The sequence below is a fragment of the Odontesthes bonariensis genome, chromosome 12, assembly GCF_027942865.1.
Source record: "Odontesthes bonariensis isolate fOdoBon6 chromosome 12, fOdoBon6.hap1, whole genome shotgun sequence".
NCBI lineage: Eukaryota > Metazoa > Chordata > Actinopteri > Atheriniformes > Atherinopsidae > Odontesthes > Odontesthes bonariensis.
In genome coordinates, this window is record NC_134517.1 from 29,983,522 (window position 1) to 30,000,125 (window position 16,604).

The 16,604-nt window shown below is 46.7% G+C and overlaps 1 protein-coding gene across 1 annotated transcript in view; it reads left to right on the forward strand.

Annotated features, from left to right (window-relative positions):
- The window catches only part of wars2 (tryptophanyl tRNA synthetase 2, mitochondrial), a 35,986-nt gene extending 22,971 nt beyond the window's left edge, over positions 1–13,015 (forward strand). The window contains exons 4-6 of the mRNA XM_075478763.1: positions 1,297–1,379; positions 8,647–8,765; positions 11,993–13,015. Coding sequence (XP_075334878.1) covers positions 1,297–1,379; positions 8,647–8,765; positions 11,993–12,441 — 651 coding nt within the window. The 3' untranslated portion in view covers positions 12,442–13,015. The remainder of the gene's footprint in view (positions 1–1,296; positions 1,380–8,646; positions 8,766–11,992) is intronic.
- The last annotated feature ends 3,589 nt before the right edge of the window (positions 13,016–16,604 follow it).

Sequence of the window (16,604 nt, forward strand, 5' to 3'; positions counted from 1 at the left end):
ATATGTTTATATACACATACAAACTATGTTACAGAGGGGGGGGGGGGCTGTGTTCAGTATTCTTCTATATAGATACAATATTTAGCTGTTTATAGGTGAACAGTGAAATTAAACCTTAATTAAGACATAGAATAAAATGCTTGATTAATAAAGAATACCAGCACTTAAAACACAAATCAGCAAAGAGAACACATTAATGTAATGAATAAACAAAAAGAAACTGAGCTGTGACTTTTTTATTATTACAATTTAATATTACGATTATTTTTTTTTTAAATTCAAAATGAATATATTCAGATCAACATCTCTGTATAGGATAGAAAGAATAAACTGGTTATAATCTGGATTTATAAAAAACTGTTTGAAAATCCACATCGGGGTCTATTTACAGTGGAGACAAACCGACGTCAAAACAGCCGAGAAAATGACGAATGAGAAGCCTGAATTAAAAAATCGTGTTGTTGAACTAAACCTCAGCGAGCAAGTCTTGCTTTTGATTTGCTTTGAATGGAAGTTTTCAGCTACAAAGCCTCGTGTGAACAAAGCAGTTTGTACCCAGGTCCCTGCTCTTTAACGGAGGGACCACCCTCGTCGTAATAACTCACATACACAGTACATTTGAAAAGCACTTCAGTTTCTGACTAAATTTGTCCCGTATTTTCAGTATTTGCCGCTCCAGAAAACATGGACACCTTTTTGAGTCCAGCCCAGAGGTTGTGAGCCTGTTCTGCTTTTATTTGTACTCGTATCATCAGTGGTGGGCTGGTAACTACGTTATAGCTACAAGCAATTAAATAGAGACAATTAAGCAGCTTTATAAAAAAAACTATTTGTTTTTTTTGGAGTGATGTCTGTTCATCTAGACTTCCACCAAACAAAATGCAACCTGAAAATAACGTTAACTAATTAATTCCAACTTTTTCTGCCCTGGACTTCAGTTTAAAGTTCAGAAATTAAGCTATATGTTTGTATATATTGTAGTATATCCTGTATTTTCTGCTTTTTTAAGCTGTCTAAGCGCAGTTATTTCTGAGGCCTCGTGTACAGACGGCAGTTTCCTGTTGATACACAAAGAAAAGGCCTTTTGTTTACTGCATGAGTTGATCTCAACGAGGTGGAAAACATAATGTGAAGTCAGCCGCGACGCGTTTGTCTGAGAGTTGATGAGTTGTAAAAGTGAAAATGTCTCTTAATGGGGGAAAGGAAGAAAAAAACCCAGCTTGAGTCACTTATTCATGCAGCCTGCTTTTATTTTTGCATCATTTCTTTCTTCTACAATCTAATGTTTTCCACCAGATGAAGAGCAAGCTGAAGAAGGACGGCAGCGTCGGTCTCTATACGTATCCCGTCCTGCAGGCTGCAGATATTCTCCTGTACAAGTGAGTTCTATTTCATCCTTACTAACCGCCAGAGGCGGTGCTTTCAAGCACTGAATGATACATCTCGCGCATGCGCAGGTCGAGTGTTTATACCAACAACGTCACTCGTGACCCCCTGCTGACCCCGGAGAGCATATATCTTCCGGCAACATCAGCAGGTCAGTCCTCCTTTCATCTTCTCGCTGCGCAAGGTATTACCGCGTCTGCATATGAGACGAATTCCAAAACCTTTTCTTCCTTCATCGTTCGCTGCTGGTGGTCTCGCGACGCCCCGTCGAGGCTGCGAGCTGCTCGCCCTTCAGAGACCGCAACGAACTGCCGAGAGGTCTGTAACCTTTTTTATTTCCTCGGCTGATGAAGCATACTGCCAGCTGTTACAAGCGCCGGTCTAGGCAGCTTGTAACAGCTCGCTCCTTCTCCCGGTGCTGTGCGCCGCACGTGAGTAACAGTCTGTTTTTAGTTACATTGTCAGCGAATAATTGCTAGCCCTCTCCCGGCATTTGTGACCTGCCTATGTTGAAGCGGCCAACTCGGTTGTGCCGGTTCTTTGATTTCATTGCTGCTATTGTTCTGCCCCTCTTCTGGTGTAAGGCGGCGTTTGCGCCCCCCGCTCCCAGCACAGGTGGCCTATAGTGGTTGTCGGCGAAGGCACCGTTTGCGGCTCCCTCTCCCGGTATCCATCTATAGACAGTGTATAAATACAGCAATAGCCCCTCTCCTGGTGTAAGGCGGCGTTTGCGCCCCCCGCTCCCAGCACAGGTGGCCTATAGTGGTTGTCGGCGAAGGCACCGTTTGCGGCTCCCTCTCCCAGCATTCATCTATAACTAAGAAGAAGAAATATATAAATAAGAATTAGTAAATACGTACTATCGTATATCGTATCGTAATATAGTGTGTGTGTGTGTGTATGTATATATATATATATAGAGAGAGAGCTAGAGGTGGTCCCGACATGGATCACAACCACTCCTGCTCAGCCTGTATGGCTCCTCTACAGCTTGAGGATGGCCATGATCTGTGTCCTTCGTGCCTCGGACATCTGAGGCAGGGTCTTTCAGACGAGTCCTGCATGAATTGTGGCATCTTGCCTCATGCTGTCAGGGCTGCAAGGCTGGCCGAGGTAGAGCACCTGTTGGGCCCTCCCTTGTCTCCCCAGTTGACCCCTGACCAGCGGCTGGCCCCGTCTCGGTCTAGCCGACCACGGCGTCGGCCTGCTGAGACTGCAGGCCCCACCTCCGGGAAGAGGGCCAAGGGGTCCGGCCTTACTTCTAGAGTGGATCAGCTGACAGCGGAGCTTGACAGCATGAAGTCCCTCCTCCTGGCTCTCCAGCCTGGGGCTGGGGCAACCCAGCCAGGTGCCCTTGTTCTTCCAACGGCCTCCTTCGGTCCGGAGGAGGATGCGTTTTCCATAGCAGCTTCAGCTACTATGTTTCAGGACTACGCTTCGGACGTGCTCCTGGGAGACGAAGCCTCCCATCCCTCTGCAGCGGGCTCCCTTTTTTCAGCCCGTAGCTCTGCGGGTGGCAGTGAGGAAGGCTCTGTGGGAGCCGCCATTCGTATGGCTCTAGCCAGGCTGCAGCTGGACGTGCCGCAGGCTCAGCCAGCTTCGGCCAGTGCCTTTTTCAGGCGCTCCTCAACCCCCGCTGAACTAACTGTACCTCCATCAGAAGAATATCTGAGGGAATTACAGATGTTCTGGAGGGACCCTAGGGCCCCTGCCCGTCCGACAGCTGATGCTCGGACCCTGGCAGTCATGCAGGACGCATCCAAGTTCGGCCTGGACCGCATGCCAGCGGTTGAGCCCACTATAGCCGCCCTGATCGTCTCACCCGATGAGGCTCTGAGACGGGAGGCGAGGTGTCCTCGCCCCCAGTGCCGGGTTACGGATGATTTGCTGTCGAAGGCCTATGAGGCGGCAGCACGAATGGCTCGCATGGGTAATTCCATGTCCCACCTGCTGCTCGCCCTGTCATCATCCCTGCAGGAGACCTAACTGGACACTTCTGTCCACAGTGTTACTGACGCCTCTCTACAGACCTTTGCACTGATGTCTAGGGAGTTGGGACGGGTAATGGCAACTCTCGTTCAGGCTCGCCGCCAGGTTTGGTTGGCGCAGTCCCCTCTCTCGGAGGCCTGCAGAAGAACCCTCCGCAGTGTTCCGGTGGAACCGGGGGAGCTGTTTGGTTCCGCGGCTCTGGAAGCCCTCGAGCGCACGGTCCAAGCTGGGAAGACCCGACAGCAGCTGTCTGAGCTTCACAGAAGCGCGCCGCCGCCTGGCAACCCTAGGGGCCGTCCAGCAGCGCGGCACCCACTCACGGGCCAGGGGCCTCCCTCGGCCCCAGTACTCACGCCCACAGCCTGCTCAGCGGCAGGTGCAGTCCTTTCGGGCGCCTGAGCGACTGCCCCCTGGGCAACCTCAGGTCTCACGTACTACCCGTCGTGCCCCTGGAGCCTCTAGAGGTCGGGGGGCCCGACGCTGAGGGCACGGGGCCAACCGTCGGCCTTTTTTCCCAGCAGCAGCTCAGCTACTGGGCTGCTTCCACTAGGGACCCGTGGGTTCTTTCCACCTTGACCCACGGATACACACTTCAGTTCCGACGTCGGCCCCCGACCCATGGCCGAGTCAGGATGACTGTCATCCGCAACCCGGCGAAAGCCCGAGCCCTCGCCCAGGGGCTGTTCGTCCTCCTGGGCAAGGGTGCCATCGAACCGGTAGACCCCCAGGTGCACCCCGGGGGGTTCTACTCGGCTTACTTTCTGGTAGCAAAGAAAGATGGCGGATTCCGACCTGTCCTCGACCTCAGGAACCTCAACAGGTTCCTGAAGGTCTTGAGGTTCCATATGTTGACCACTGCAGAGGTTCTGCGTACGGTCTCCAGAGGGGAGTGGTTTACCTCCATAGACCTGGAGGATGCCTACTTTCACGTTCCTGTGGCGCCACACCATCGGCAGTTTCTGCGATTCGCCTTTCAGGGGCGTCATTTCCAGTTCAGGGTGCTCCCGTTTGGTCTCTCCCTCTCCCCACGGGTGTTCACCAGGTGTGTGACGGCAGCCCTCTCGCACCTACAGTCGCGGGGCATGAAGATCTTGCCGTATCTGGACGACTGGCTCGTCTGTGTGCTGTACCAGTCTCATGTGGCCCTCGACATGATGTGTCTTCTTTCCCATGTGGCCTGTTTGGGCCTCAGGGTGAACTTTACATAGAGTGGCCTGGTCCCATCACAGAGCACAGTTTATCTTGGGGTGACCCTCGATGCGGTCACCATGATGGCCTGCCCGTCGCCACGGCGGGTGGACGACATCCTCCGCCACCTCCTCCCGTTTCGGGAAGGCAGAAGGTTCCACTATGTGGAGTTCTTACGCGTCCTGGGGAAACTGACAGCTGCTGTGGTCCCCTTAGGATTGCTGTCGCTGCGTCCCCTCCAGAGGTGGTTGCACAGCTTTCACCTGGACGCCAAGAGACACCGGCACAGGAGGCTCGCGGTGTCCCACCATTGCCTTCTTGCCCTGGCCCCGTGGAGGAAGCGTTCGTTTCTCCTCCAGGGCATGCCCATGGGCTCCGTTGCATCCCGTCGGGAGACAGTCACGAGGGACGCCTCCCTCTCGGGGTGGGGCGCCGTGTGGCAGAACCGGACGGCTCAGGGGCTGTGGCCGGCACGGGACCGTTCACAGCACATCAACGCACTAGAGCTGCGGGCTGTGCACAGGGCGTTGCAGGCTTTCCTCCCTTTCTTGAGGGGCCGACATGTACTCGTGCGGTCGGACAATGTTTCGGCCGTCTCCCACATAAACCACCAAGGTGGCACCAGGTCTGCACTGCTGCTGCAGGGATCCCGGGACCTCCTGCTGTGGGCAGCACCACGCTTACCCAGCCTAAGGGCAATGTATTTGCCGGGGAACGCAACCAGACGGCGGACTTGCTCTCCCGTTGCAAGCCTCCGCTGGGGGAGTGGCAGCTCCATCCGGAGGTGGTGCTCAATATCTGGACCACCTTCGGCAGAGCAAACGTGGACCTCTTTGCCTCAGAAGAGTCGACCCATTGCCCCCTCTGGTTCTCCCTGACAGAGGAGAGCAGTCCCCTGGGACAGGATGCTCTGGCCCACGACTGGCCAGAGGTTCTCCTCTATGCTTTCCCGCCGATCCCTCTGATAGTCCCTACACTACAGAGGGTCCTCCAGCAGGGCCACAGGCTGCTGTTGGTAGCCCCCTTTTGGCCAGGGAGGATGTGGTTTCCACTGCTGCACAGGCTCTGCAGCGGTTCCCCGTGGCGCCTCCCCGACAGGAGGGATCTCCTGTCTCAGTGGCAGGGTCAGATCTGGCATCCCGACCCGTCCCGCCTGCAGCTGTGGGTCTGGCCACTGCAGGGCACGACCCGCTGCTGACTGAGTGCTCTGGCGAGGTCTGCCATACCATCCCAAACGCGAGGGCGCCTTCTACCCGGGCGCTTTATGAACAGAGGTGGCGGCTGTTCACTACATGGTGCTTGGAGAGGGGTGAGGACCCTGTGCACTGTCCTGTCCCTAGGATTCTGAAGTTCCTCCAGTCACTCCTGTAGGACGGCCGGTCCCCCGCTACCCTGAGGGTGTATGTGGCGGCCATTTCCTCTCGGCATGCTCGAGTGGATAACGGCACGGTGGGGAGCCACAGGTTGGTGTCCCTTTTCCTGAAAGGTGTGCGGCGGCTGCGCCCCCCACGAGTGCGGCGCACCCCGCCATGGGATCTGCACCTGGTGCTCGCCTCCCTTTGAACCCCTTGCTCAGGCAGGGCTGAGGTGGGTCTCCGCTAAGACCGCCTTTCTACTCACTATCGCATCAGCGAAGCGCGTCGGGGAGCTGCATGCTCTGTCAGTGAGCGACTCCTGCATGAGGTGGAACTCGGATGGCTCAGGGGTTTCCCTATGGCCAAACTCCGCTTTTCTCCCAAAGGTGCTGTCTTCATCAAACCTCAGACCTATCCACCTGGCACAGTTTGTTCCCCCGGAGGGGGAGGACAGGTTATGCCTACTATGCCCTGTGCGGGCTCTGAGAGCCTACGTGGCCGCGACTGCCGGTATCAGGCAGTCGGACCAGCTCTTCCTCTGCTATGGTGGCCCTCGGAGAGGCTGTGCGCTCTCTAAACAGCGACTGTCCCACTGGGTGGTGGACGTCATCACCCAGGCATATAAGGGAAGTGGGCACCCCCAGCCAGCTGGGGTGAGCTGCCACTCCACCAGAGCTGTCTCGACATTATGGGCAGCCCTACGGGGCGTTCCCCTGGAAGACATATGTGAGGCAGCGTCATGAGCGTCACCGAGTACCTTCTCCAGGTTCTATCGAGTGAATGTTGCCACTCCCCACCCGTTGGCTGTGGTCCTGCTGCCCGACTCTGCTGCTTCCTCTCAGTAAAGTGAGTAGGTGCTGGATTCCTCGTGACTTTTCTGGTATTAGTCATCCAGTGCTTGAAAGCACCGCCTCTGGCGGTCAGTAAGGATGAAATAGAACGAAAGTTACGTATGTAACTACGGTTCTATGAATCCTGGATGACCGCCAGAGCGTTCTGTCACTCAGAATCCTCGTATACTCGCGAGAAGATTCTGTAGGGACTGACCTGCTGATGTTGCCGGAAGATATAGGCTCTCCGGGGTCAGCAGGGGGTCACGAGTGACGTTGTTGGTATAAACACACGACCTGCGCATGCGCGAGATGTATCATTCAGTGCTTGAAAGCACCGCCTCTGGCGGTCATCCAGGATTCATAGAACCGTAGTTACGTACGTAACTTTCGATTTCCATTCAGACAGGCTGCTGCGTGTGTTGGAGCGACAATAACAATCATTATATCCAGTATTTACGGTGCTGCTTCACTTTTTCGACTAAATCCTCATGAAAACGATGTTGAATTTATGGTTTTATTCCACGCTGGAGTAAATCTAAGCATTAATCCCCGTCCAAGGTCGGGTTTAATGTTTTTCCAAGCGGAACAAATCCAGATTTTGTTTCCTATAATTAATGGTGCCTCATCTTGGAGTAGATGACGCAACATCGGGGTTCCTGATTTTTGCCTAAAAGCTGAGAAAAATAGAGAGTGCATCTTTGCTGAAAGGGTTTTCAGCTTTTTAGACATGTGCGACCATCCTGTTCTCAAACGCAGATTCATCCTTTTAGTGATTGAAGGCCAAAAGTGTAGTCTGTGTTTAATCTCATGGAGACTCTGTGGCGGATGCTCCACTCCCTAAAAGCTAGGTCTGTTCCAGAGGTAATGGTTATAAATGACAGCGTGTCACTGGGACTGCACTTCTGAGCCCATAAGAACTTTGATATTACTTTCATTTTGTTAGCTCTTGGGATAAAAGTCATGTTATCCCAAGTTTGAACATAGATCAACTCTAAAAATATGATAAAGAATTATTCATTTTGAGGGAATATTATTAGTAATCTGTTAGTCCAGAGTTTAAACTAATCTTGTAAAATGTTCTGATTGGTTGTGGCTCTTTACCTTCGGAGAAGTTAACCTGGTCAAAAATATCAGTAAACACACCTTTAACTGGCCGTCAGCTTTATAATCTGTTAAAGACGACTCAAAGCATATCATAAAACCGATTTTTAAGTCTTGGTGTCTGATAGTTTTGATTTGATTTGTGAGTTCTCCGTTCCAGTTTTCACCGGATAAATATGTGAACGAATGATTTAATCCTCGACACATACCTGCCGGTTTCACGGGAACTGCTTCTCTAAGAGCTTTTTGCAGGATATCGAGCGGTTCGTCTTGTGAAACGAGTATTGTTGACGTATTTCTGTCGGATCATGAAATAAAGCCCCTGTTATTTGTGCTGTGGAGGCAAACATCTAACAGACAGCCGTCTCCAAATTTAACCAAAATAACACCCCAAAGTAGCTGCAAAGTAGGGAATTTAGTGTTTTAATGGATCGGTCTGCACTCATTAATGTATTTAAGGTTACAGTTTTTCTGTTTGAGTTGCGAGTTCAAGCAGGTTTTCATTGATTTTGAGTTGCTATAAACTACGAAATATTATTAAACTGACGTCTTCGGCTATTTTTTAGCTTAAGGGTCTAAAAACTATAGATTATTTATTTATTATTTCCTGGCAGAGCAAAAGCTAACGCTGTCTGGATTTTATTAAATAGAAAAATGAATTTATGGCATCCTCCTGAATGAAAGGAAATGTTGTCGAGCCTCCAGCTGTGACCCTGACTGTCTGTACTTTGTGCTTCCGTCCCATTTCTCGTTCTGCTGCTGTGGGGATCTCACACACTGACGGTTTCTCTCAGGTCCACTCACGTCCCCGTCGGAGAGGATCAGGTCCAGCATCTGGAGCTGGCTCAGGATCTCGCTCGCATCTTCAACAACCGCTTTGGCGACCTGTTCCCTGAACCCCGCGCGCTGCTCAGTAAGAATTCTCCTGCACGCATACTACACACGCAAGAGGTTTAATTATATGAGAGCTCTTTACAGTCGGCGACACACAATGAAGACGTGTTCTGGGAGACCGTGATTTTCCAGCAGCTTTGCATGTTTATGCACCACATTTTGGGAGGAAAAACTTCTTCATCCTGAAGAAAATCCTCTGAAAATACAATAAAGAGCTTTCTGTAGTCTAAGCAGCCGCTAACATGAGTAATCACTCTGTTGATGCTTGTAGTAGGAATGAACTCTAATGGTTGAGTGACTTTGTTTCCTGCTTTAGTGAGAAGAGAACGATACTGATTTATAAATTAAATCGTCACCCTAATCGAGTACTTCAGTTACCTTTTATTGTATGAAAACAAAGAGGCAAAAGCTGCTCGTGCAGTCAGTGTTTCATGTTTTTCTAACAGAAATCATCAGTTTTCTCTAAGTCTCCAGAACAAAGCGAAATGTTTCAGCGTGTATTTTAGCAGATTGCATATGGGCATGGCACTGGCAGGTTCTTTTAACCAGTTTTTCACGTTGTAAGATGTAATTAGCTGCATTCCAGTATTGTTTTTGTGGGTTTATAGATTTGTCTCTCAATCTTTTTCCTGAATGCATTCAAGCTTCTAAAATAGGTTGTTTTGAATCAGAGGAACATTCGTAGCTGTAAACAATTCCTATTCTCAACCCATGTATAGAAATGCTAATGAAACGTTATGAAGGTGTTTTTAGATTTTCTTATTGTTTTTTTTTTTTTTTTAGTTTGACTGGAAGCAGCTCAACAGATTTTGTCGCGGCCTTTTAAGTTTCCAAATTATATTTTCCAACAAACGCCGTGGGTGGCAGCAGGTGGTTTTGTTCTTGCACGCACTTCAGTTGATTGTTAAAAAATATATGTAGTTTATTTATGACAAAAAAAAATATGAACAAAACGATAACAAAAAATTTCTTACAATTTGGATGAAAAACGAAAGTTAACTGATTATCTGATTTAACAAGATCTAAAAGTGGTCAAAAAGTCATTTAACCACCACCTCCCGTCTTCACACCGGACATTTGACAAACAAGAAGAGCCCCTGGTGTGTTCTTAATCTGTGTGATTAATGGGAGGGTCTAAAAGTCACCAAAATAATCTAACGATCTCAAATACAAAAATGAACCCCAGATCTTGACTCCAAATCAACCAAAGTATATTCCAACTGCCCAAAGAAAACCAAACTGATAGAACCCATGACTTACAAAACATAAATGGCCACAACAGATTTAATGGTAATAACTGGTTAAATTTTGCACTTTTAGGAAACAGAGTTTGTGATTGATAACAAGTTTCACAGGCAATACGTCAGCAGACAGGATGTGAATGTTCCGTTTTCAGTGCTTGGATAGAGCTGCATCAGATAACAGCGTACAGCCGCTCCAAGCAGGCCTCCTTTGTAAAAGACGTCTCCGACTTCAGCGCCTGAATAAAGACTAAATTCAAAGCTTAAATTAAGTGTCAGGCACCAGAAATTTGATATCAAGTGACATAAAGACATTATTGAGAATGTTTTGCCTTGAGACGGACGATTGCTCTTGTGCTTTCTGAGGCGGACTCTCATCTCTTGCACACACATGGCCAACATGTTCATGGCTCCCAGCTCCCAGTTTGATTCTCCCTGCTTATCACCATCATAAAAGCACAAGATGGATTCAGTCATGTGTTCCGTGAAGCTTTGATTAAAGAAATATTTTTCTCCCTTTTGTATCAGAACGATGGAAGGATGATAGATTTGGGAGGATGTCTTCAAGATGACTATAGCTGTGTGTGTGTGTGTGTGTGTGTGTGTGTGTGTGTGTGTGTGTGTGTGTGTGTGTGTGAGAATCAGCCACTAGTCCAGAAATATTCGGCTCACACTGGTGGATCCCTTCTTCATTCCTGTTTTTTTTAGCAAAGCAGAGCTGTAAGTAACCATCGTTCCTTTGAAACCAAACCAAAGACTCAGAGGCTTTTAATTCTCTCGAGATAAAGACGTTTCCAGGATGTTGAACAGGACACATGTGGATGGCTCGTATGGAACTTGCAAGATGATGGAAGGATTTCAGTCGTGAATGATAAAAGGAGAGGAAATCTCAGCTCCCATGGTCTGCTCATCACTTGACACTGCAACATGTCTGCCTCGCATTGGGATAGTTTTACACAAACACACCAGGCGGCCATGATGGTTCTTTAATCTCCAGCCATTCACAGTCCTTGTTACTGTATCATTTCACTCAATCTGACATCGACAGTCTCACTGTCTGTGTCCAAATTGGTAGAGGAAACGTGATGTTTGCCTCTGAATTTAAAGAATTAAGAATTCAGAACGTGAAGCTACGTAAGGCCATGCCATCCTGTGAGGAAGGTTACCTGGTAAGCTTTTCTGCTGGCTAAAAACCTTGGTGGAGAAGCTGGAAATCTGATGAAAGCTGACCCCATGTCAAATCAGACCCCCCCCCCTTTTATTGAAGAAGGCTAATTATATTCCTTTAAAACCTTTTAAATCTCATCCAAATGTATTTTTTCTTGCAATGGACATATATTTTTAGCATTTAGTTGTAAGGAGTAGAAGAAGACCAATCCTACAGGGTATGCATCAAAACACAACTCTAAAGTTGGATTTCAGGGCCTCAGGAATGCAACATCTAAACAAAGCCATCATGATGTCAGCTTCATATTTTTTCTATAAATCAGTTTATGAAATCCATAAAAATGTCTCATGTAGATGAAAGAAAATCAGCTACTCCTTTTATTCAGATTTTAAGGGGCTTGTTTATCATCCTGGGGTCACATGCAGCTTTTCAGAGCCCAGTCTTCTACTCTGCTGTTTAAGATGGATTTACACGCTCTATAAAGTCCAGTCAGTAATGTCAAGAAGAGAGGGTTGGGTTTGATCAAAGTACAGAGATTCACTCCCCAGTTGTTGGTGTGCAGGTCAAGCTTCAGCTTTAGGAGGAACACTGAAGGCTTTGTGGAGCTTCCCGAGCTGCTTTCATGTCTGCTTAAATACAGGCTGCGCTGCTTCTTGATTGGTAGACGCTGTTGGGGAAAATACAGCCTGAGAGGAAGGTTTGCACAGATTCTACCTTATATTTAAATCTCCATTCTAAACAAAAGATGCAATAATTTAACATTTACATTGTCGTACTCAGATCTGAGTTTTTCTTAGCTTTATAAAGTTAAGATTTTTTTGTTTCGTCCTTCTACAGGTTCCACGCGGAAGGTTAAATCCCTCCGTGACCCGTCGGCCAAAATGTCAAAGTCTGACCCCCAAACAATGGCGACCATCGCGATCACCGACTCTCCGGATGACATTGCCCTCAAAATCCGCCGCGCAGTCACCGACTTCACCTCTGAGGTCACCTACGACCCAGAGACGCGCCCAGGTGTGTCCAACCTGGTGATGATCCACGCTGCCATGGCGACCATCAGCGTCGAGGAAGCTGTGTCGCAGGCGAAAGGACTGGACACGGGAGCCTACAAGAACCTTGTGAGCGAGGCTGTGATCCAGAGGCTGACGCCCATCAGGGAGGAGATCCAGAGGCTGCGGTCGGACCGGGCGCACCTGGAGGAACTGCTGGCTCAGGGGACCATCAGGGCTCGGGAACTGGCTGCACCTGTGCTGGCAGAGGTGCGACACAGAGTGGGTTTCAGCTGAGGAGCTGTTGTACTGCCAGGCATGAACGCTTAACTGAAGTTTTATTCCTGTGACTTTTCTGTGTTGAATATTCAACTCATTCAATGAGAAAATGTGTTTAAAGCAACATGGAAAAGACTCAGCAGGACGTGGATCTTTATGATTTTTCTTCCTGCTCGACTTATTTATTACCTCGTCAATGCTTGCTTGTATCAGTTTTGCTTGTATTAAGTCTTTTGGATATTATTTACAGATTTTGATCTTTTTTCTCAAGGTGTTTCAGACACACTGCAGTGCCTCCAAAACAATAAAAACGTCTGAAAAATAAAAAGATTTTCTTCACAGTGTATTCAAGTTCAGCACATTCTGGTGCTTTAAGGCACAGAAACGAGGATTATTGTATTAGTGCAGATGGACACGAGCGCAACATTCAAAGTGATGTCTGTCATACGGGTTATTTTCTATCATATTGTGTGTTGATGTTCAGCAGATATCAGGACAGAAAATGGGAGCTTTTAAACCTGCAGCGACAGGATCCGCTTTAAGGAAAATGATGTTTTCTGAAGCTTAAATAAGTTGTGTATGCAAAGGCAGGAGAAGAGTAAATTAAAACATTTTCACCTCTGATAAACTGAACTTTTTTTTTTTTTTTTTTAAAGAAAGAAAAGTTTAAAAAAAATATTGTCAAAGACCACAAATGATTGGATGTACATTTCATCCCTGCAGAGTGTCGGTGTGCTGCTGGGATTTAGGCTGCAGAAACAAATGTGTAGCTTGTACTCTACCTTTCTGCCCACCTTTAGGATATTTGATTTATCTTACGGTGGTCGCTCCGGACCTGAACGTGATGCACGGCGCCAGAAGATTATGGAAACACGAAGCAAATTTCGTTGCTGATTTTCAAATGTGCTGCAGAGGGATCCATTTCAGCTTCGCTTCATGACGGCGCAACATTAACAAGCCGAACGAGTCCAGTGTGAAAGACGCGAATTCAAAGGTAAAGGTGTGAAAATGTTCATTGATAAGGAGGTGACAGAAGGCTGTGATGTGGGAACTCAAACTCTTCCTGTTTCTGAGTATTTCAGAGAAAATACATAAATATATTTCTAGAGATTTATTTTCATCTCAGAAATTGACGTTATTTACACCTGTTGACATAAATAGATGCAAACTGAATTTCCTAAAGTTAACTGTAATTTTACTGAATTACTCACCTGAGTCTTGCCCTTAATTCCACTCCTGTTTGAACCGTTCTTCTTCTTCATATTTATTTGCATACTTTACTGTTGGCTGGCTGTTTATGCAGTAACACTTTGACATAATCACACCTAAACTTAACGTGCAGCATGAAAACAAGCAGTTTGGTTCATTCTTAAGGAAGCCGTTGCATAGAAGGCTCTTATAGGCCACTCCTGCAATATACCTGCAACGCTCTTTAAAAGATGTGTATTACTGTATCACTCTGGGAGGAGAGTAATGCACTTCCCTGCAGTTACACATTCAATTAAACATGATTTAGTGTATTAATATCTTCTGCTCGGCTTTTATCACTGCGTACCTTCCTTTGCATTTTTGTCTCATCCCCTCTGCTTTTTCGTTGCCCTAATAGTTCATTTATTCCCGCTTTCTTTCTTTGTAAATGCACATTTCGTCCTAAAAAATGTCTGCAGAGACTCGCCCTTTATGCTTAAACTTTTCTAAACACAAACAAACGCGCACACACATTATGGAGCCGCTCTGGGTTTAGTTTCTCTTTTTTTTTTTTTACCTGGGAGCACACCGTGTCCTGCTTGGTTTAAATCCCGTGTGGTTCCTTCTCTGCTGGCTTGTGCATCTGATGGAATATAAATAAAGACTACATATATTCAGAGCAGCATCTGTAAAACTCGCCGACCTGTCAGGAACGCGGCATCATGACAAAAACGTGTTTCTGCTCAGAATGAGACGGGCTGTGGGGTCAGAAGTGGAAGGCGACGCCGTAACTGAACCGTTTTACGCACAGGAGTAAAGACGTTAAAAGAGTCTTAATGTTTGTTCCCTTTTTTATATATATATCTATATATATATATATAGATATAGACATATAGATATATATATAGATATATATATCTATATATCTATATAGATATATATCTATAGATATATAGAGAGAGAAATCGCGTGTAATGGAGACCGTGTCGCGTGGAAACAGCTCCAGCCCTGCGAGGGTAGAAATGAATGTTAGAATGAGCCGTTTTATTGTTGTTGATCTTAGTTGGAGCCCATGCAGTGAGCAGAATAGGAAACTAGTAAACCCAGAGGCTCTTAAACTTTGGACATTATGGCTGTTTAACGCAGGTAAAAAGGTAAGCCTTGTATTGGCGCTTGTGTTACAGCATTTCTACCTTAATCACCTAAACAGTATTTCCTTTAAATAATTGGAAACGGAGTGTGTGTTTTCAGACACATTATTTGTGAGTGTCCGTGTGTGGGACATTTTTCCTGCGCTCTGCAGACACGTTAGAAGCACAGCACTGAGGACATGTTGGCCGCTCCTGAATTTAGGACGAGCCACTGTTTTTTTTTAGGTTGGAGTAATCTGGAGTTACTGCTTTGTCTCACTGTATGCCATATAGCTGCATAACACCTTAATATGGACATAAAGTATCTAAATGCCCTTTTTGGTTTAAAGACAGCGAAAAACGCCTCCCTTGTCCCAACGTTGTTGGATTAAATCGAGTGTTATTTGAAGCAGAATAATTAGAATTCAGAGTTCCAATCTGTTCTGCTTTATTGTGTGATCAAACTTTTCAAAACAAAGGAAATGCCAATATGGACTTCGTTAATCGCTGTCATTGGGACCTTTTGTTCTTGTCAGTTCCGCCTGTCCTCAGACACCTCTTCGCCTTTTTTAATAAAAGCCGGTGATGTTATTTGTAATAGACTTTAAAGTCTTTATTTAGAAAAGAAAATCCTTGTCGTTGCGGTGATGAATAAAAACGGATTAAATGAATTCCTGTCGCCTCATGCTTGTCTCCAACTTTGATGTTTTGTTTTTTCGCCTTCGGTTCAACTTGAGTATTTTGTGGTGAAACAAATCGGCCTCCTGATTTCATCTATTGTAAATGCTCCAATAAAACTCCTCTTGGTTATGAAATAGTCAGGAACAAAATTTTGTTTTCAATGCGTAAAAGATTAAATCTGTATTAAGGTTTTTATTTCATTTAAAAAAAAAAAAAGAGCAACAGGTGAATCCGGCTAAATGACACCATGATTAATCTTCACCGCTGCCCTCCGCAGCGTTTGGGACGTTTATTCCCGCGCGGAGAAGCGCAGTCCTCGGCCTAAAGCGCAAGGTTTTTAAAAGAAAAAAAGAAAAAAATTTGCTGTCAGTTTGAATGCTTTGCCATTTCTCGCACGCTTTATCCCGATTTCTTGTTGCTACTGATAGAATATCAACGACAGATTTTCACGTTTCCGCCCACTTTCCACGTGTCGCGAAGTGTCTGATATGCGCAAAGAATCTCTGATAGGACAAGGTGCGTCAGTTTGACCTAAACGTGACAAATACCACGTGCTTTGTCACAACAAGGTGCTGACAGAATTCCCAGGAGTGTTCGTGAGAAAATATTTCAATAAACTGGATCAAATAAAAACGTTTAAGAATAAATCATGTCAGAGTGCATGTGTTGTTGGGCAATCACATGCCGACGGGTCCCTGAATGAGATCTAAAGTTTTTACTGACTGTGTTTCATAAATTTCCTCCCACAGGGATTACACACCCTCACGCGCAGAATATCTAACTATTCCATCTATTTGTTCTATTTTATCTATGATCAGCGGTGGAAACTGTCATTTTTCAGAATGGCAGCTTGGCTTCAGGCCTGATCTGCGCGTATACGGCCACCTTCTCTCTTTCCGACAGATCAGCCCAGCAGCGATCATCGACTGCCCCCTTTCCCCCCCTCTGATCTTTCGTTGAAATGTGTGAAGTATTTCCCCCCACAACTGAATCTGATCAGCCTGCTCTGTTCGGCCTGAACTGAGCTGCAGACCGGCGGAACGATCACGAGCAGCTCAGAGCAGACCCAGCGAACCTCCTCTGTTTTTAAAAAAGCCACCTTTCCAGATTATAAACTTCTTATCCGCTGCTTTTAATATTATTGAGCAAGCTGTAAATAATGACATTTGCCTCATTTAGCTT